Source organism: Barbus barbus (genome assembly GCF_936440315.1).
Source record: "Barbus barbus genome assembly, chromosome: 3".
NCBI classification, from domain to species: Eukaryota; Metazoa; Chordata; class Actinopteri; order Cypriniformes; family Cyprinidae; genus Barbus; species Barbus barbus.
Genome location: NC_136731.1, coordinates 24303205 through 24324642, shown reverse-complemented (window position 1 = coordinate 24324642; position 21438 = coordinate 24303205). Strand labels below are relative to the sequence as shown.

The 21438-nt window shown below is 36.8% G+C and overlaps 1 protein-coding gene across 1 annotated transcript in view; it reads left to right on the top strand.

Moving 5' to 3' along the window:
* Positions 1 to 21438, top strand: part of LOC306849211 (coronin-7-like) — a 169751-nt gene that overhangs the window by 64530 nt on the left and 83783 nt on the right. Inside the window, exons 8-9 of the mRNA XM_079384088.1 lie at positions 1341 to 1424; positions 1540 to 1622. Of these exons, the coding sequence (XP_079240214.1) occupies positions 1341 to 1424; positions 1540 to 1622 (167 nt within the window). The remainder of the gene's footprint in view (positions 1 to 1340; positions 1425 to 1539; positions 1623 to 21438) is intronic.

The following is a 21438-nucleotide window of genomic DNA, read 5'->3' as shown; positions in this document are numbered from 1 at the left end:
TGATCATATTCCACACAGACATCTCAACACACACCTGTACAAAACACTGACTGACTGTGGCGATGTCTGAGATGATGAATCACCAGATAACGGTCAAACATCTGAACGAGCAGCACAATGGCAAATGAATGTGTTTTTTGTGTCTCTTTGTCCTCTGTTCTTATTTTCTATATTTGATCCTGGTAAACATTTATGTTCTTTGGGATACAGTTATTTCCCAGCGTTCAGTTGACACTTAATGAAACCTTGCCATTTGTGCAGTGTTGTTCTTCCATAAGTTCACAGATATGCAGTCTTGACGTGGGTCGTTTGCATGAAAACATTACTGTAGTCTGCTGTAAAGAGACGCTATAAAGACAAAAAACACTTTTTTTAAATATGTTAAATGTAGCAAAACACCCAGACAAAGTATTTATATTAAGTCTATTTATTTAGATGCATTTTGAACTCTTTTTTTATTTTAGAATTATTTTCCTGAATTTTTTGCTTGCTTATTTATGTATTTTAGTGCTGTCAAGCGATGAATCGCATCTACAATAAAAGTTTTTGTTTACATAATATATGTGTACACTGTGTACATTTATTATGTATATATAAATGCAAACACAAACATGTATATATTTAAGAAAAAAATTATGTTTATGTATATGTATTCTATATAATATAAAAGAATATGCATATATAAACATAAATATGTTCTAAATATATACTGTATGTGTGTATTTATATATATATACAGTACATAATAAATATACACAGCACACATGCATATACAATGTAAACAAAAACTTTTATTTTGGATGTGATTAATCGTTTGACAGCACTCATTTATTTAAAATTTCTAGCTTGCACTTTTGAGTTGGATAAACACGTAAATGATTTTTACAGCATATGAATGTCTCAATCCACCATCTAGACTGACAAAGTTTGACCTTTGACCTTTCAGAGTGAATGTCAAAGTGGTGCCTTTAGAAATCTCAGACAGACAGACATCTTTTCCCAGCATCTGAACTGTGTTGTTTTGATGTTAGTGATTATGGTAGCATTGTTTCAGAAGCGTCGTTATGATGTCAGAGTGATTTAGTCGTCTGTCATTCACATCACAGACAGGCCCTGATCTACCCGCTATCACACACAGTCAACTTTAAAGGACAGGAAGAGGAGGTATTTTTAGATGTCAATCGTTCAGTCATCAGGGTTCAATACGGACTGCTGTCAGACATCTGCTTTCAACACAAGCCATTCATCTCTATACATCTCTCTGTTCTATCTCTATATAAGAAAGTAGCTTAAAAGCATTTTCATTTTTTAAATAAAAAAATGTCTCTGTGTCTCCACAGTGTGTCCAGGGTCATCAGGGTAATAGAGACTCACGCATCCTTTGGGTCAAAGATGACAACTTTCTCACTACTGGCTTTAACCAGGTAATTCTGAAGTTTTCTACATGCCTATACATACAGTTAAAGGAAGAAAAAAAACATGATTATGTTTGATGTAAATGTAATAATTCACTAATTTATAATTGGTCTGTGTTTGCAGATGAGGCAGCAGGAAGTGAGACTCTGGGACAGCAGGAAGTTGAGCTCATCTCTTAGCTCGCTGTCTTTGGCCACCTCCAATGCGTAAGTCAAACACAGCAAACCGATTCATGCCCTTTAGATGTGACAGGATTTGATGGATTTTCTGTGGTTTGTGAAGGCAAAAGTTTTGCAGTCTGCAGGTGTGTGAATGTGTGTGCTGGACAGAACAGAAGGCTTGTCTTTGAGAGCATCAATGACCATGTTTACATGCATATAGTTCATTAATACTTTATTCTGAAAAAAACATTTTGGGTTGTTAGTAACTTAATCAATGCATTAATCTTTAAAACAGCATGTGCAAGAAATGGAAAAAATGCATGCCATTTCGTGATGCTTACTCCTGTATGCATATTGACTAATGGTCATTTCTTTTAATATTTAGTTTGGAGTCAGTGTATATATGTGTATTTTTTTTTTTTTTTAAAGAATTCAATACTTTTATTAATCGATGATAAAAGTGATCGTAATCGTAAAGACATTCATAGGGTTACACAATATTTTAACTTTAAATAAATGCTCTTTTGAACTTTATATTTATCAAAGTACCCTGAAAGAATATATATATTTCATAGTTTAAACAAACATATGTACAAGCACACCTGTTTTCAACATTGATAATTATCAGAAATGTTTCTTGAGAAGCAAATCACATATTAGACTGATTTCTGAAGGATCGTGTGACACTGAAGACTAGAGTAATGATGCTGAAAATTCAGCTTTGCACCACAAAAATAAATGACTTTTTAAAATATATTCACATAGAACATGGTTATTTTAAATTGAAAAAGTATGTTGCATTTTTACAGTTTTTACTATGTTTTTAATCAAATAAATGCATCCTTGATGAGGATAAGAGACTTCTTTCAAAAACACACAAAAAAACAATTTACTACTGATTCAGGAATACGCTTGTGCATGTGAATGTGGTCATTGATGGAGCTGGTTGTGTATGAGCTCTTGAGGAAGCAGAAGTCTTTCTCCAGCTTCCGCGTTCTGGAGTTTATTTGTGAAGTGTGGCTGTACACTTGTGATTGTGATGGCGGAGATTCAGGCGGGCAGGGCTCGTGTGAGGGATCCCATGTGCCTCGGCGCTCCTGCAGCCGTGTTTACAGTAGAAACCCTGCAGCGGTGGCCCAGTGAAACACACTGTTCACACGGCTCTGGTGTGGCAGCATTGTAGCAGCACCTCTGGACAGCGGTCTGGCGCACCGCTTAGCCATAGAGGTGTGTATGGGGCGAGCCGAGAGGGGATTTTCCAACAGGAACACACAGAAGTGATTCTCTAAGAATAATGCTTTGTGTGAGTTTTACACAGTTTTAGGTTTTAAACACCCAGCTCTCTGGGTCTGGCCTGTTTCCTCTGGTCAGGCGGATAACAGACCCTCTGTGTGGAGACAAAATCCCTCTCATAAAGAAACTGCTTATACTACACTCTAAAAATATAGGGGGGGTTGCAGCAATGCCATAGAAGAACCATTCTTCCCAGAAAAGGACCTTGTATTGATCAGTTCTTAAGAACCATTTTTCTTAGTATGAATAACATCTAAAGAATTTTAAAGCACCTTTTGTGGAATGGAAAGATTCCAAAATCTTAAACATAAAGCTTCCAAAAGTTTTTGTTTTTGCAGTGATGCCCTTTTAAGAACTTTTCATTGAAAGGCTCATTGGGGAACCAAAAATGGTTATTAGTAATTATTCTTAAATTAATAATTTTTTCTTAGTATCAAGAACATTAAAAGAATTTTAAAGAACATTTTGTGGAATGGAAAGATTCCACAACCTTGAAAATAAATGTTCCAAAAGTTTTTGTTTTTGCAGTGATGCCATAGAATAACCATTTTTGGTTCCCCATTGAACCTTTCAATTAAAAGTTCTTAAAATAATCATTTTTTCCCACTATAAAGAACCTTTTAAACAATGGAAAGGTTCATTGGATGTTAAAGGTTCTTCATGGAACCATCGATGCCACTAAGAATTATTATTTTTATGTTTGATGCTCCATTTTTGGAGATTGTTTCAAAAACCAGATTGTGAATTTATTCGGCTGCTTCGACTGAAAGATCTGAGACAATTGAGCTGCCGCCCATCTGCGAATCTTCTCTTGACTGGTTGGAGGGGGGATTAAGTATTTGCCATTGTTGTGTTACTGGTTGACAGAGCAGAGACAGATCATCTGGTGTCAAGCTGTCCAGCATTCTTCCATTTCCCTTATGTCAACACCAGCATAGACAGCAGTTAACGCTTCAGTTCACTCCTAAAAATAAAGCTTCTAGTGACTATTTTTCCTTCAAAATGGTGCCAGTGAAGCTGAAAGCTTAAAACTTGTGTGATTTTTGTATTGCATCAGTCTATCCAGTGGGTTGTCATTCTGATTCTTGTGTTATGGTTTTGTCACATTGTTTTGTTTCCAAATAAGCTGAAAAATGTAACTAGCATTAGAAAGACGGATTATTTTTAGTGAATCAGTTCACTCGGATGGGTCATGCATATACAGTTAGAGTACAGTCGTCCTTGACATTTTAAATCATCTTTTTTTTCAGCAAAATACAGTGGTTGCCAAAATTATTAGAACACTAGTGTTATTACAATACCAGCTAAAAAAGGGGTTTAAGTCAGTTATTTCTATCTTTTGCTGTAGTGTGTCAGTAGGAAATATCAGTTTATATTTCCAAACATTGATTTTTTCATTAATGGTAATAATCCAGTGAGATTTTTTTGCTCCACACAGAGATCCGATCTGATAATCATCCAGTCTATCTGGAATGGAAACAGAACAAACTGAGACAGACTAAATCCAGAAGAACAAAAAAAAAACAACGTCTCCAAAATGCTTCAAGAAACCTACCTGCAAAGCTCCCTGAAAAACTGTATGCTCGAAGTGCACCTAGGACAAAAACTGCTTAAACGCAAAAGATGCTCACACCAAATGTTGATTTAATTTAGTTAATAGAATTTAATTGATAAAGAAAATTTATTAATGACATTAATTTTGACAGCATCCTCAGAATTTTTACTCAAGTGCCTAAAACTTTGAACAGTACTGTAGCTTTGCAGGTAGCTTTCTTGAAGCAATTTCTTTTATATTGTTTTATGTGTAGCTTGAAGTGTTGCTACTGTAATTACACATTCAAATGGCAGCTTGACGGCTTGTCAGGCTAAAGTTACAAAGTAGTTTCAGCCTCCCTGAAATGGCTTTGTTTAATTTCTTGGCCCATTTTGTAGAGTGAGGTTTGGCATAATCCTCATGTCTCCTGACTTTTTGATGTGCATACTGTGTATGGCTATTTCAGAGACACTTTTCATGCGCTTCTGCTCCGATGAATTGACTCCAATTATAGTGGAGGGTCAGTTGTCTTTGAAATCTGATGCACGAGGCAAGCAAATGTGAGCGAGGGCTATATTTTCACCTGTCCAAAGTCTTTCCCTGTTGCATTTTCCTCAATCTAGTCCTCTTCAGCTGTACGTCAGATCTTGGCGCTGTGTTCCTCTTAAAACTTGCCTGCTGTTTCATAATATGCTCATATCAGAGCAGATGGAGTGAAAGCCGATCCTCCATCAACTCTATTACTCTTTATTTCCCAAGTTTTATTCTCCAGAGCCGAGTTTCTCTGCCCTTAATTGCGCGACTGGTCGCGGTTCAGGACAAACTGGAATCAAGAAGTAAATTGGGGGGAAATGCAATCACCACTTCCCCTAGCTAGCAAAAAACAGGAGGTCAGCTGTTGTCCGCTATCTAAAAATGTATATCGTAACGAGCCAGGAGAGATACTGCTAGATCCTAATCTAAGTGTTTGGCACTGGCTGCGACGCAAACTGATGTCTCACTGCATTACCACAGAAATACCAGCTAGATAATCACCGCATTACCTCTGAGACATGATTACGCTGCTCTTGTGCTTTATTCAGACTGCAGGAAACCTCCTTTAAAGTCTCTGGACTTTAACTGAACTGATGATCCATGTACTGGCTTTAACAGTCTTGTTTGCTCACTTGTTGATAAAGCAATTGGATGTGGATTTTAGCAATAATGTGCTGTAAACATTGAGTCGGTTGAGGCAAGATCATGCTGCTTGAATCTCTTTGTGTTTATAAATGAAAATAGCCACAAGTAACTGCCCTCCTGTGGCTCCTGAAGAGGAATTACCCCTTTTTTTGCTTTGTTTTGATTTTATGGTTCTTGCCTGTTTTGTGTTGTGATTTTACTTTGCAGCCAAACATTGTGGTGCGACTGATCTTTCATTGCGTTTGTCAGAAATGGATGGAAAGAAGGCTGATTATGCGTGTTTGTAGTTCTGCAATAGCTCTGGATAAATTGGTGTTTGCATAAATAGTCATATTAAGTCCTGGACTGAAAAATATGAGACTAAAAAGGTAGCTTTTCTATTTTTTTTTAAATAACAAAAAAAAATAAAAATAAAATAATAATACAATCATCTTTGGACAAGGTGTCATGGTTATATATATACACACACACACACACACATACAGTGGTGTGAAAAAGTGTTGGCCCCCTTCCTGATTTTTTATTTTATTGCATGTTTGTCACACTTTAATGTTTCAGATCATCAAACAAATTTAAATATTAATCAAAGATAACACAACATGCAGTTTTTAAATGAAGGGTTTTTTTATGAAGGGAAAACAAAATCCAAACCCACATGGCCCTGTGTGAAAAAAGTGTTTGCCCACAACCCCCCCCCCCCCCCCCCCACATTGAAACATAACTGTGGTTTATCACACCTGAGTTCAGTTCCTCTAGCCACACCCAGGCCTGATTACTGCCACACCTGTTCGCAATCAGGAAATCACTTAAATAGGACCTGCCTGACAAAGTGAAGTAGACCAAAAGATCCTTAAAAGCTACACATCATGTTGAGATCCAAAGAAATTCAGGAACAAATGAGAAAGAAAGTAATTGAGATCTATCAGTCTGGAAAAGGTTATAAAGCCATTTCAAAAGCTTTGGGACTCAAGCGAACCGCAGTGAGAGCCATTATCCACAAATGGCGAAAACATGGAACAGTGGTGAACCTTCCCAGGAGTGGCCGGCCGACCAAAATTACCCCAAGAGCGCAGCGACAACTCATCCAAGACCCCACAACAACATCTAAAGAACTGCAGGCCTCACTTGCCTCAGTTAAGGTCAGTGTTCATGACTCCACCATAAGAAAGAGACTGGGCAAAAATGGCCTGCATGGCAGAGGTCCCAGATGAAAACCGCTGCTGAGCAAAAAGAACATGAAGGCTTGTCTCAGTTTTGCCAGAAAACATCTTGATGATCCCCAAGACTTTTGGGAAAATACTCTGTGGACTGACGAGACAAAAGTTGAACTTTTTGGAAGGTGTGTGTCCCGTTACATCTGGCGTAAAAGTAACACAGCATTTCAGAAAAAGAACATCATACCAACAGTAAAATATGGTGGTGGTAGTGTGATGGTCTGGGGCTGTTTTGCTGCTTCAGGACCTGGAAGACTTGTGATAAATGGAACCATGAATTCAGCTGTCTACCAAAAAATCCTGAGGAACAATGTCCGGCCATCTGTTCGTGACCTCAAGCTGAAGCGAACTTGGGTTCTGCAGCAGGACAATGATCCAAACCACACCAGCAAATCCACCTCTGAATGGCTGAAGAAAAACAAAATGAAGACTTTGGAGTGGCCTAGTCAAAGTCCTGACCTGAATCCTATTGAGATGCTGTGGCATGACCTTAAAAAGGGTTCATGCTCAAACACCCTCCAATGTGGCTGAATTACAACAATTCTGCCAAGATGAATGGGCTAAAATTCCTCCACAGCGCTGTAACAGACTCATTGCAAGTTATCGCAAACGCTTGATTGCAGTTGTTGCTGCTAAGGGTGGTCCAACCAGTTATTAGGTTTTGGGGGCAAGTACTTTTTCACACAGGGCCATGTGGGTTTGGATTTTGTTTTCCCTTCGTAATAAAAAACTTCATTCAAAAACTGCATGTTGTGTTTACTTTTAAATTTAAATTTGTTTGATGATCTGAAACATTAAAGTGTGACAAACATGCAAAAAAAAAAAAATCAGGAAGGGAGCCAAAACTTTTTCACACCACTCACTTGCATGTATATATATATGTGTGTGTGTGTGTGTGTGTGTCTGTGTCTGTGTGTGCGTGTGTGTATTAAAGGGGTCCCATAGCTTTTATTTTACATACTTTTATTATATTTTAATATTATTTTATTATTTCTTTATCAAAATAATTTTTTTCATTAACTGTATATTTGTATATTTCTATAATTAATTATAGAAATTTCTATAATTTATATTTATTTTACTTGGTTATATTTTATTTAATTTTATTTTATAATTAGTTTTTTGTATAATTTCCATATTTGTATTTTTTATTGTAACTGTTTTACATTTTTATATTTAATAATTAATTATAAAAATTAGCAATATTTTTATTTAATATTTATATTCAATAATTACTAATAGACATTTCTAATAATTATAATTTGTATATAATTGTATTATTTTATCTATCAAGTGCTGCTCATTTCTTACATACACACGCACACACTTCCCCCCACCCCCTTTTTTATATAGTGACTTTACCCTGATACAGTATTTTTATTTTTTTCTGTAATGAATGCATTGCAGTCTGCATATTCCATATGTTGGGCTGAAGTTGGACTTGTTGTGGGTAAATGGATGGGTGTTTTAATTGGTATGGAGTATAACAGTCCACACCCCCACCTCATAAACATAATTATAATGACTTAATTGGACCTTCTGGCCTGGTTGCAATCAGCAAACTTTACAATTTCACTCAATTGCAACCAGCTTTTTGAGTAAACATGGGCAGTGTAGTTCACGATACCAGTCAGGCTCTCTGGAGACTCACTTCCTCCAGAACACAAACTCAGGTGGACAATCACAGGCAGTTGATCATGGATATGGGGTTTAGTGACTGTTTTTTTCTTTATAGTTGGTCTTGCTGTGGGGAATGGAGGTCTGTCTGTTACGGATGTAGCTCAAAAACCGTAAACTCTGCTGGAGGCTTGAGTTTCGCTTGCTAATTGTCCACAGTTGTTGCAAATATCCACAAATATATGCATCCATGTGTACTGCTATCATGCAATCGCATGAATCTGTGTCCAACTGTGAAGCACTGGAGATGTTTAAGTGTTTCTCGCCGTGCTCTGATTTAACACAGTCTACAGTCTGGAAAATGAAGGTTCTTTATTGGCATCAATGATTCCATGAAGAATCTTTTACATTCATGGAAACTTTCCATTCCACAAAAGATTATTTAAAGTGGAGAAATTTCTTTAGATTGTTCAAATGTTCTTTATTCTAAGAAAAAAAAGGTTCTTTTAATAACTGTTCACTGAAAGGGTCTTTGGGGAACCAAAAATGGTTCTTCTACGGCCTCATGTGAAAAACCCACATGAACATCCATGGAATCTTTCTATTTCACAAAATATTCTTTATAGTGGAAAAAGGTTCTTTAGAATGTTCTTCACACTAAGGAAAAAAAACATTTGGGGAACTAAAACGCATCCCAGTGAGATCCCCCATTATTTGTAAGAGTGTAGAGGACTGAAAGCCTGTAGCTTTTTCTCCTCTGAGGACGTGTTGTAGCTGTTGTCAGCTAACAAAATCATCAAGTCCTGGATCTCCACAGGTCTTTTGTGTTTATCAGGGTCTCAGGGGTTTGGATGGGGTTGGTTTATTTGACTTGCCTATTCATTCTGCTCCTACTCCGGCCACGGCACGCTCAGGCATCTGCTGTAATCCATCCAAACTGGCTTTAATCAGCCGGATTGAGGAGCCTGGCTAATAAAGGCCCCCTCCTTCTCCCCTCTTCTCAAATCAAACCCAGATGAAGCCGGCAGGCCTGGGTTACCGGCAGCTGTACCAGCACAGCAGAAAAAGGGGGAACGCTGTGTTTACGTTTGGCGTGTGTTGGGTCGACCGTACAGTAGTTTCATTTTCCTCCCTCGGCGCTCTTTTCTGCTGTCAGTTCCTTTTCTTTTGAGCTACTTTGTATGGATGGATCCAGAGCTGCGGTTGCGCTCCGATCTAGACGCGAAGGTCACGTCAGGATTCAGAATCCAGGTGTTGAGGTGAAACAGCCTAGTTTTGAGGTCAATGGAAGCTGTTAGTCATTTCGGGGGCTTTAGTTTGGAGAAATAAAGAGTTTGGGAGCAATGGAGGGTGATGGGAAGACGTTTTGACGAGGTAAAAATGGGCCGCCAAATACGGTCAGCTCAATCTTTTCTCCAGAGCTTGTGTAAGCTGTCAAAAACCCGCCGCTTTTCCCCCACGTCTGCGCTTTTTACCTGGTGACCTCCAACTCAAACGCAATGGGATTCCAATTAAACGGCGCATGCCGAACACTAATAAAGAGCTCTCGGAAAGATGGATGTGGAAATATTTGACAGCTGGCGGTTGAAATCCCCCATAAATCCCCTGCGTCTTTGTATCCGTCCCACAGGTATTTTCAAAGTGTCTGTGGAATAAGTCCCTTTTTGAACCGTCGAAAAAGAATAATAAAGTAAAAGAAGAAAAATGCTCCCTTTTCCACCTTTTTTCCCTCCACAAATATGGTTTTAATTAGGAATTTTGTTCTTCTTCCATCTGCTGGGCTGCTGTTATTCTTATGTGGCGTTTTAAATGGTCCTGCCGCTGGTTTTGTTTGGTACGGGGAATTATTTTGTATTGTTTTGTTAGTGTTTTGGCTGTCTGTTAAACGGGTTGGTTATAAAATTGGCTCTCTTGTTTGTAGTCGCATGTTGCATAGTCTGGCAGTGTAAAAGTGTAAGAGCATCTCCCTGCTGCACTATATACAGCCGTTAATGGCCATGTGTTGAATACATCTGCTCATGATCCAATTCATCCATTTACTGTACTGTGTAATATAGTTGATTATATATATAAAGTACCATGAAATACCTGAAGTTTTTAATTTTTAGATATTTAATATTTAATTATTATTTTCAAAACCATAGAAACGTTTATGGGATAATTTTGTAAACTGAAAAATTAAAATTATATATATATATAATATAATATCTATATTGTTTTATATATATAATTTTATTTAACAAAATCAAAATATAGAATATAATCAAAATATAAAAAAACATGGAAATATCTATGATTTTTTGTGATCTATCATCTATTGTGGTTTTGTTCTGTATATAAGTGCTCTGTATATATTGAGCTATAGGAGAGCCAGTATTTCTCTTTCCTCTCACTTTGCCCTATATATCCCTCTCTTTCTTTGTATGTCTTTTTCCAAAGTGTCTGTGTGTTGGTTGTAAATGGATTGGAGCTGTGTGTTGAGCGGCCGTCCTCCGTACACGGACACAGAGCGAGAGTGTGTTTCACATTAGTGCATGCTTTCCTGCACTGCCTGCACTACACTGGCCAATAACTGCTGCCAACACTGCTGCCACTTTAATAGGCCAAACACACACACTGGCTCCCATTAATATAGGCCTAAAGTTAAGTTAATCAAGTTTGGAAAGTTTGCAATATGGAAAAATGCTACATTGAAGCAAGTATTAAATCAGTTGAAATGATTTTAATGTAACATGGCATTTCAAACTATTCAAGAGCTCAAAGAAATGTGAAAGTAAACAAAAATATATTTAAAAATTATTATCTGAAAAGAATATTACAAAATAATACCTAAAAAGATATATATATATATATATATATATATATAAAATAGTGAATTATTATGATTAAATGAAAAATAAGATTTTTAGAGTTTCATACTCTCGTTTCTTTTTTTGTTGACACAAATCATGTTAGCCCTCACTGCTCTGATTTTAAAGTGGTTTACCTTTTATTTTATTTTACCTTAGTTTTGTTCATGATTTTTGATGATACAAACACTATTTGTGACCCTGGACCACAAAACCAGTCTTAAGTCGCTGGGGTATATTTGTAGCAATAGCCAAAAATATATTGTATGGGTCAAAATTATCCATTTTTATTTTATGCCAAAAATCATTAGGATATTAAGTAGAGATCATGTTCCATGAAGATATTTTGTAAATTTCTTACCATAAATATATCAAAACGTAATTTTTGATTAGTAATATGCATTGCTAAGAACATCATTTGGCCAGCTTTAAAGGCGATTTTCTCAATATTGAGATTTTTTTGCACCCTCAGATTCCAGATTTTCAAATAGTTGTATCTCTGCCAAATATTGTCCTATCCTAACAAACCATACATCAATGGAAAGCGTACATCAATTCAGCTTTCAGATGATGTATAAATCTCAATTTCTAAAAGTTGACACTTAATACTGGTTTTGTGGTCCAGGGTCACTTTTTTTAAAAATGTAATTTCATTGTATGTCAACAACAAAAGATTATTCAGCATCTTTTTAAACTTATAAGCCTATTTATTTAGCTGTCTATAACTATGCATTATTATATGGTTAATAGCATTGTATTATTTGCATTTAGCATTGATTTATTCTAACGTATAAGTCAGAACAGACCGGCGACCCATTTTTTGGTCGAAAACCACTGTTCTGGAAGTAATGATCTACATTTTCTCTCTAGCAAATGGCCAAAACTAATGCCATAAAATTGTCCGGCTACCTTTTAATTTTCATCTGTTATTGGTCTCTGTAACGTCAAACACAATCACACACAGCTGCCTGTTCTGGAGCCGCAGCGACTGACGCAAGTCTTTCAGATTCATGTGTCCAGGACTGTTACCAGCATGTCAGCGTTTGTGTTATTAGCAAACATGTTGCATTTAGCTCCTGACAGGAAGGTAAAGCGTGCGAAGCTGTGATCTGATGCCATTTATTTGTCCGTAGAATAACAGAAACGCATTAGTGTCAGTTGAACAGCCGCTCAGTTACTCTAGCGATCTGATGGCCGTTTAGCCCAAGCGTTTGTGGACACACCTGCCCATCATGCTCCGTTTTCACCAGTCATTAGATCAGAAATGTGCAGAAGTTTTCCTTGGCTGATTGTGGGTCGGTGTAGACGGGTGGACTCGTCTTCGTCTGTCAGGTCCTCAAGATATTATGACAGCATAAGTCATTCACCTGCTTGCAAGGAGGGCGAGCGGAAGAAATTAGGACTTTAATGAGATTCCCAACATCATCCAAGTGGGACGTGGGTGGGAAATGAAAGAATTTCCTCATGCTGAGAGAAGGAGAATGAAAAGAAAAGGTGGAGAGGCTTTTGAAAGAACAGCAGCGGTCATTCATGATGAGTTTTCCTCTCTGTGTTTTGTTCGTTGTGCTTGAAATGTATTTTAGGGCTTCAATGTGAAGTTTAAGCATTATTTTATTGTAATATGTGGACCTGTTTAATGTGTTGTGCATTCTGACTGAAGTTTTGACGTGGTTTTATGTAGTTGGTTCAGATTAGAGTAGGCATGTGTTGATAACGCTGAGAGCCAGTTTTCATCAAGCTGGCTTATAAAGTAGGTGCTATAAAACAGATGTATGGGAATATATACGTACATGCAATATACCACTCACAGACTAACACAAATCACAGTGTCACATCCACATTCCTGTATGATTATAGTTTTCACTCCTGTTTTATCACCCGAAGTCATGCTGCCAAGTGATTTTTGTCTTTGCAGTCATTTTTATTTCACTCAGACTGTAGGCAGCGTTGATTAAGACTTTGAATCTGAATCAGCTCTTTATTATGACATCCAGACTCATTTTATAGATGATCAGTACTTAAGACACACTCAAAAAAATGAACAAGGAAGGTTGTGCACTTTACATAATATTTGTATATTCAGTTTACTTATAATAATTGTCTTTGTTGACTTGAAATGTTTTTTTCTATTAAGGTCCACGTAATTATGTCTCAACTTAACTGTACAAAATCCTAACGCGTTGTCTAAACACAAACCATTTATGTTAAGTAAAAAATTCTTACACCCAGAGGGTGGCAGTATAGTGCGACGCTAACTGCCATGAAACCCCAAAGAAGAAGAAGAGCAAGACGCGTCAGACTAACGTGTATTTGAATCTGCACACCTGCGTGACCCCCTGCAAAGATTTTCTTCCATTGGTTTTGACAGAGGGACGTCTTACCTTTCCAACGACTGATAAAGGTAGGAGGATATTTGTTTTTCCACCAGTATCGATCATTTTTTATTTGTAATAAGAGATACGTTCTTTATTTTTGGCCTGCTTTAGTTTTAGAGAGTTCTAGCGTCTTAGACATGCTGAAGTTAGCATGCTAGCTTAGCCACGTGGCGCAGGTTGGTCCGCTGCATATTTACATTATTTGGGCGAAAAGAAAACGTAATAAGAGAGAGTTCATTGATTAAAGTTCTCCGTCGCTACGATGGATTTACGTTAACTGGAGCGAGTCTATGACCGTCAGTTGCAGGGTTCCTGTCTGTCCTTAATGTCTTATATTCACTTTTCATAATTTTAAGGTTGTAAATAGGATTACATTTCTAAAATAGTGTAATGTCTTGATTTTAATTTGAAAAGCCGCGGTGTATTCAGCCTGCTGAGGGGGATGTGATCAAAGCCTGGAGTGGATTGAAAGCACGTTCGTCTCTACTCTAAGGGTTTTGGTAATCACTCCGCTTGGGATCCACTTCGGGTTTTCCATTCCCGCTCACGGAAAAACTGCCCCGTGTTCACGCCATTTTAAAAGTTATAAATGTTACTAGTATGTTTATTTTTTATATAATGAACGCCTGAACGCAACATTTATAATGCTATATGTAATGTTTTGTAAATTAATCTACACGTTTAATAAACAGAATTACACAATGTCGTCCAAATGTATACCTGAAGTGTGTAACTTTCCCTTGCATTTTTCTGGCTGTACCGTTTAAGTTGTTGTAAGTTTTTGATTCTACTAAAGCATAAAAATACAATATGTTTGCAGATGTATTTAAGAAACGTACTAAGTTAACATACTTGTTGATTTGAAAAACAATGCTACAGTCATTGTCCATTGAAACAGCAATACTAAGTTCAACCACTAGGTGTCCATCCGACTAAACTAAAATCTGCTGTTAAAATTAACATTGGTTAATACTTGGTTTGAAACTTTTGTTTTTCCAATTTGTTGTGATACTTTCAATAAAAATTACAAAGTGTGATTATTTTTGTTGGCTTGTAGTTTTTCAGATTAAATTTCACAATCTTTATCTAATCATTTTATTTGTTTTTATCCTTTGCAATTTTTCAGGTCATCAATAAAAGGTGTTTTCTGTTCCTGCCAAGGTACTCACAATAGGTAAGATCTGCAACATCTACTAATGTAAATACTGTTTCTTGCGTGACCATTTAATTAGTTAGTTCTGAGTAGCTTGTTTCTGTTTGCATCCCGTTTACTTTTAATTATCAGTAGCAATTGATAATTTCAGTTTAACAGATTATATAAATGTTTTAAATTATTTTAAGTCATATGGTTTTCTATTTGTAAAACTCCTCTAAAATGTATTTATTTTTTGCAAGTCAAGCTTCTTTTAACTGAAATCACTTTTTTGTTTTGTTTGTTTTTTCGGGTGGTGTGTGTGCTTAAATATTCAAATGACAGTATGAAAGAATTATAGAATACAGTAATATATGGTGTTTTTACTAAAATTTTAGTATACATCAATAACAGGTTGTTTGTGGACATTATTTAAAGGTGGAAGCAGAATTTCTGAGGATTACCACTGTTCCCCTCGTCACAACGTTTTTTGCACAACTTGACCACCACGCTGATCAGCTCATCAGAGTGCTGAAGAAGACGGGTGGACTTTGTATCTATCTGAATGAAGATCCGACCAGTCTCTTCAAAGACTATCTGGTAGGTAATACTAACAATTACTGCAGCAGTAACGGTATAGGGCTTTTAAGAATATCACAATATCCATTTAACATTGTGGGATATGACTTGTAGGAATGGCAATTTTGGTCTAGACCAAAATCATGTTTCTGATAATTTAATCTAAAAATTGAAAAATTATAATCTTATAAAAGTAGAATTTACGGCAGCGCTGCTATATTAGATGGCATCAGATCATACAGGTGTACTTAAGTGGCCAGTGAGTGTACAAATTGTGAGGAATCAGTTTGGACCAAAAGTTAGTAATCAAGCACTATTTTAAAACATTTATGGAGAAAACTGCAATGCAATGAGCTCTTTGGAATTATGTAATTGACTGGTGATTTCATTGTTGTCCATTTTTATGTGTGGAAAGGATTCAGATGGCTGTGCTGCCCAGAGGGACCTTGAACAAGTTGTCTTTGGCATCTACAGCATTAATGCTGAGGGAGGTGATGCCACCACCACTCCAGTTGATGTTGGAATAGTGATTGAGGGTGTTGAAGTGCTTCACGACTTGGGAGACATCGCTTCTGCGTGTGCACTCTTAATGGGTGTCATATATGCATTGAACCTCAGTTATCCTCAGGAACTGAAAACGTTCTTTGAGGTGCTTCAGAAAATCTTCCCCCAGCTGGATGCTACCAGACTCTCAACCAAGGTACAGATGCTTAAAAACAAACTGTATGAGTAAACAAACGTGTGGCGTTTAACATGAAGGCCTGCTTTGCACTTGAAACCATTTAATTGAAAAACACTTGAAAGTTTACATACCTTTTTTTTCTATTTTTTTGTGTGACACACCACTGTCCTGGGTGACATGCATGTAAAGCGTGTCCAGAGTTGTTGTTTTTTTTGTTTTTTAAAGGTAAAGATAACCAACTTTAAATGCTGCCACTCATGGGTATGTTTAACTTTTTTTTTTTTCTCTCTCTTTTGTAAAACAGAATTGATAAACAGTTGTGTTGTTGATAAACTCTTGTGTTGTGAATAAAGGAACTAATAAATGTTGAGTTGAGTTTACTGAAGTATTTTGTGTGGAACCTGTTGACAAACTAGAGTTAATTCAACCTAACTAGTAAAAATTAAAGTTAGCGAAAGCGTTTTATTTTGATTAATTAAGCTTGAATTTAATGTTTTGTTGTAAAATCATTAGTTTACTTTGAATAAACAAATATGTAATATGCGAATTCTAAACAAATTTGGTTAGTCCATATAACATAACTGACTTTAGTTAGTTCAACTCAAATGTCTCTTGTTGAGCAAAAATTAATGATAATAGTTGGCTTGAGTCAAAAATATTATTTCTCCCTAAAACAACCCCATTAAGTTAGATAACCTTGAAATATTTGTTTTCAACTTTCATAATTATATTTTGTGGAACCTGTTGACAAGAAAAAATTAATTAAAGTCAAGGTTTCATTTTTTTGAGTGCATCAGAACACTGCACAAATTATATTTCTGTCATGACAACAGAGTTTAGCATGGTAATGTACATTAATGTTATGTTATTAATATGGTAGATCTGCTACACTGCTGCAAGTACACAACATGCTGCGTTGAGCATGTAAGAACTTCTGCTGCTGCAAATATAATATATATGAAATTACCCGGTAGCAAATCTATACAGGTGGAGCTGGGGAAGGTGGAGGGTTTCTGAAGTGTGCTGCAACTACTACAGCAAGCATATTTGAATGTTGAGCAGCGAGCTCATTGGCTGCTGATACAAAAAGAACCAATCAGCTGTGCCATGCGAATAATCATATGATTGAGTTAGAATCTACTGGCCTGCGCCATCTACATGACAGAAATTTGTATTCTTCAGTATTTTGTTTTCAGTAAAATATGTATATAAAAACTTAAAACAAGATAAATTTACAGAGGCAACTCTGCTTTTTTTAATTTTTAGATTTCAATTAGGTAAAAACAATGAAAAGAGTGCTATTGCAGTAAAAAACTTTTAATCAAGATAGAGTCTGTATGAAAACAAGTCTTAATGTTGTTAATTCATACTGTTTAATGATTTTTAGATATTTTAACGAATTATTACAATTATTCTTAAAGGTGCTGTATGTAGGATTGAAACCTAGCTGTTGAACTAGGTATTCCAGTCCAAATTCAAAATATTGGAGAGGGCTTTTTTCACCCGGCCCCTCCCCCTCAGACACACTTGACACAGGTTGCCAGATTAATGACACCAACAGGAACGAGAGCACATGACGATGAATGACATGAAACATGTTGTGTTTTTCCGCCAACTGGCAACCCGGCGTGCCGAAATACCATTGGGTAAACTGGCAGTGAGCGGGTTTCACAAACCAAAACAGAGACTGACATTCTGGCCCGGAACGCCCATTTTCAAAGGAGAATAACTGACTGTAGCATTGTTTTTCTGATAAACAAGTATGTTAACTTAGCATGTTTCTTAAATATCTGCAAACATATTATGGTATTTTTATGCTTTAGTAGAGTCAAAAACTTACATACAGCACCTTTAAAGAGGATCAGAAAAAGAATCATCAGAATACTGAAAAAAATTTCCCTTTTAAAAAAAAAGAATTTGGTCTTATTTACCATAAATATATAAAAAATAAGCAACAAAAATTATCTTAAAAACAATGATTTTAATGAACAATTTTAACTTTTTTATATATATTTTTATTACATTTATTGTGTTTTCTCAGAGTCAGAGATGATTGGTACTTAAAGGGATTGTTCAAGCAAAGTTGTAAATTCTCTTTTTTTTAAATAATTAATGAAATTATTTATTTAAAAATTGTGTTAAAATTATTTAATTAAATTTTCAATTTAACGTCACTCCACAACCTGTGTTACATTCTTTCTTTCTATGGAACAGTTTCTTTTTTGGTGTTGTTGTTGTTGTTGTTTTTTTTCAAACAACAGAAATCAGTGAGCTCCAGTGTTGTTTGGACACCAGTGTTCTTCAAAATATGTTCTTGTGTGTTCTGCAGAAAAAAGAAAAAGTAATAATGTTGGACTATAAATACTAGCATTGGTGGTGGTCAGTAACTCTATCACACTCTTTCAGTTTTGCTGGTGTGAGTGTTCCCCGTCACTAGGTGAGGAAGATGACTGACTGCATGGGGTTTGGAGAGTGTTTGACGTCTTAGTGTGTGTCTATCACACTTCACTAGTGTTGTGTGCGCCTGCGTCACGCATGATCTCTTTACACACGCTTAGATAAAGACAGTAGCTTTAATTCACATCTGTCTTCAGGACCTCCAGAAATCAACAAACCGCTTTTGTGTTGTACTGGATTCTGTTGTGTTTTGTTCAAAGTCCTTCATCCCGCAAGTGCACATTATGTCTGAGCTTTCTCCTCATTCCTGTTCAACGGGTTTCAGTCATGCTTTGGGTCTCTCAGAACATCTCATGTATCTTTGCTGTCTTTGAATTTATTCTTCAAACCAGTTTTGTTATAGGTTGGTTGGTTAGTTAGTTTTATTTTGACAGTTTAGTGATATTTCTATCTAGCGCCATTTTCATGTTTAATTTGTGTCCGTTTATATATAATTTTATTTTATTTTATTTATGTATTATTTTATTATAATTGTTCATTACATATAAATTAAATTAAAAATAGATATTTGTTATTAAATGTCATTCCAATGTACTGTACACGTTTCAGTTTGCTTCAGTAATGTTAGGTCTTATTTTAGTTTCAGTACGTTTTTGTTAGGGACGATTCATTTGTCTGGTTGTACTCTCTGAGAAACCAAAGGGTTTTTTTTTGACATGTTGATCTGTCTAATATTCTTTGTCTTCCAGCAGCAGCGATATGCTGAGATTGGCGCTCATCGGCGTCTATTTCGCTCTGATGCTCCTTTACCTCGTTTGTGAATGTTGGTCTTCTTCGGGGACTTTTCCCCCGTACATAACGCTCTTCTTGTGTGCGAGCAGGCAGTGAAACCACAGCGTCCTGAAGCCCACCGGAGCAAAACCATCCCTCGATTTGAGCGCGATGGAAAAGACAAGAGCCTAAAAAAGAAAGCCTTCTTTTTAAAGCGGCAGAGAAACAGCTCTCACGCATCAACACGACACGTATCTCAAACCGTACTTCACAAACCACCTTTCTGGAAACGGCCCCAAATAAATAGACACCTATCCATGCGAGCGAGGACGGGAAATGAAAAAAGCTGGCTGCAGGAGCTGGCAGCGGCCGCTCCAGTGTTGACCTTTCTGCGGTTCATTTTAAATTACATCTCTTCAGAGGTAAAAATGCTGTGGCGAGGAGCAGAGTTTCCCCAGCCCTCCTCTCTCTCTCAGGAGATGGATTTAGAAGCTGTTGTGGTCTAGCGTCCGTGAGCCCATGAGACGACGGGCATTAGGGCTGATCTGCATTTTCCACTGGGGAGTGAATCGGCATCAGGCTGCGAGTGGACGCTGGTATTTGTGTAGCGCAGCGCTGCGTTTGGCGGGTTTATTACAGAGAGAGCAGACGCTCTGAACCACACACTCATGAGCCAGGCCGTGCTGTGGGCTGGTGGAGCGCACGGCCTTGAATTCGTGAACAAAAACCCTCTTAACGCTAGGAAAGTGGTTTTTGGCTGTTTTGCCGTGTTTAGAGATGGAGATGTTCGAGAGAGGACTGCTCAGTGTGTGCTGGATGCAAGGACGCACTGCAGAAATGAGTTTTAGAGTTTTAATTAGACAAGATACATTTGCTGGAGAAGCAACAGTGCATTAGATATCAAGATTTGTTTTCATAGATTGTATCTTGAATATGAATGGATTTTAACTTATTGCAGATTGTTTTTCTCTTATTTTTTTTGCTTTATTTCCAAAATAATTTTTAGTTACGGGCCTAGATTAGATAAAGCATTTCAAAATATAACTGCATTGTTTTACTTTTTGTGATTAAAATAAATATTTTGTCATTGAAAATATTGTCTTGTTCTAGTGAACCAAGTATCTGTATTTAGTCTCATCTCATGAGCTGAAGTGTATTGTCACATCCCTAGTGTCGATAAGCAGGTGAAATAGCTCATAATTTTCCAAGTGTATGATATAGCTTTCGTTCTTGAGGTCAATCATATATTCATTAAAAAAGAAAATTAGCTTGAATAAGGAAAGCGATAACTTTGCCATAGCATCCTTTCAAATGCTAAAGTTGCCACAGTCATTGCATTCTTTGCATGTGCTGCACATTTTATTTATACCATTTTGTTTTATTAGTCTATTTATTACAATTTGAAAGATAATAATGATATTGTTTGGAACAATATTGTTTGTTGATTGGTGTGTTATATACACACATATATAACACACATATATATTACACACATGTAATGAATATGTTATTATTTAAGTATAAAGTAACTATATAAAATATTATACAAAAATTATTCAAAAAAATATTATTATTATTATTATTTGGTGACCAAAATGTATAATCTTTATACAGTAAATAAAGTATGAATTTTGTCATTATTTTGTTGCCCTCATTTCATTCTAAAGCTGTTTGTTTTTCCATTTAACACAAAAGACATTTTAAAGAAACGTCTCAGGTTACGTATGTAACCATGCTTCCCTGAGAGTAGGGAACAAGACACTGGATCCTCTAGGGGTCGCTATGGGGAACGCCTTGGCGTGACCGGTGTCTTGAAGCATATATCTAATCACGAAAATAACATTGGCCGGCGACAGCCTATGACGTTACTACCTGCACGGCCACAGTATAAATCGGCGCCAGGAAAATATGTCATTCACTTCTTCGTCTGAAGCTTGTGTCCGAAGCATGGCACTGTACCTAGAGGACGCAGTGTCTCGTTCCCTACTCTCAGGGAACCATGGTTACATACGTAACCTGAGACGTTCCCTTTCGAGGTAACTTCGAACTGCGTCCTCTAGGGGTCACTATGGGGAATGGAATACCCACGCCACCATGCTGAGTGGAGTGCAAGCCAAGCACTAAGTACCAACTCTACCCGGCTAAGGGAGTTGCCCCTGGGACGGTACGACGGCTGTCAATGATATTATCCCTTTCGGCCAAAGGCCTGAGCTACTCAAAGAATGGGTACGAAGCCGCA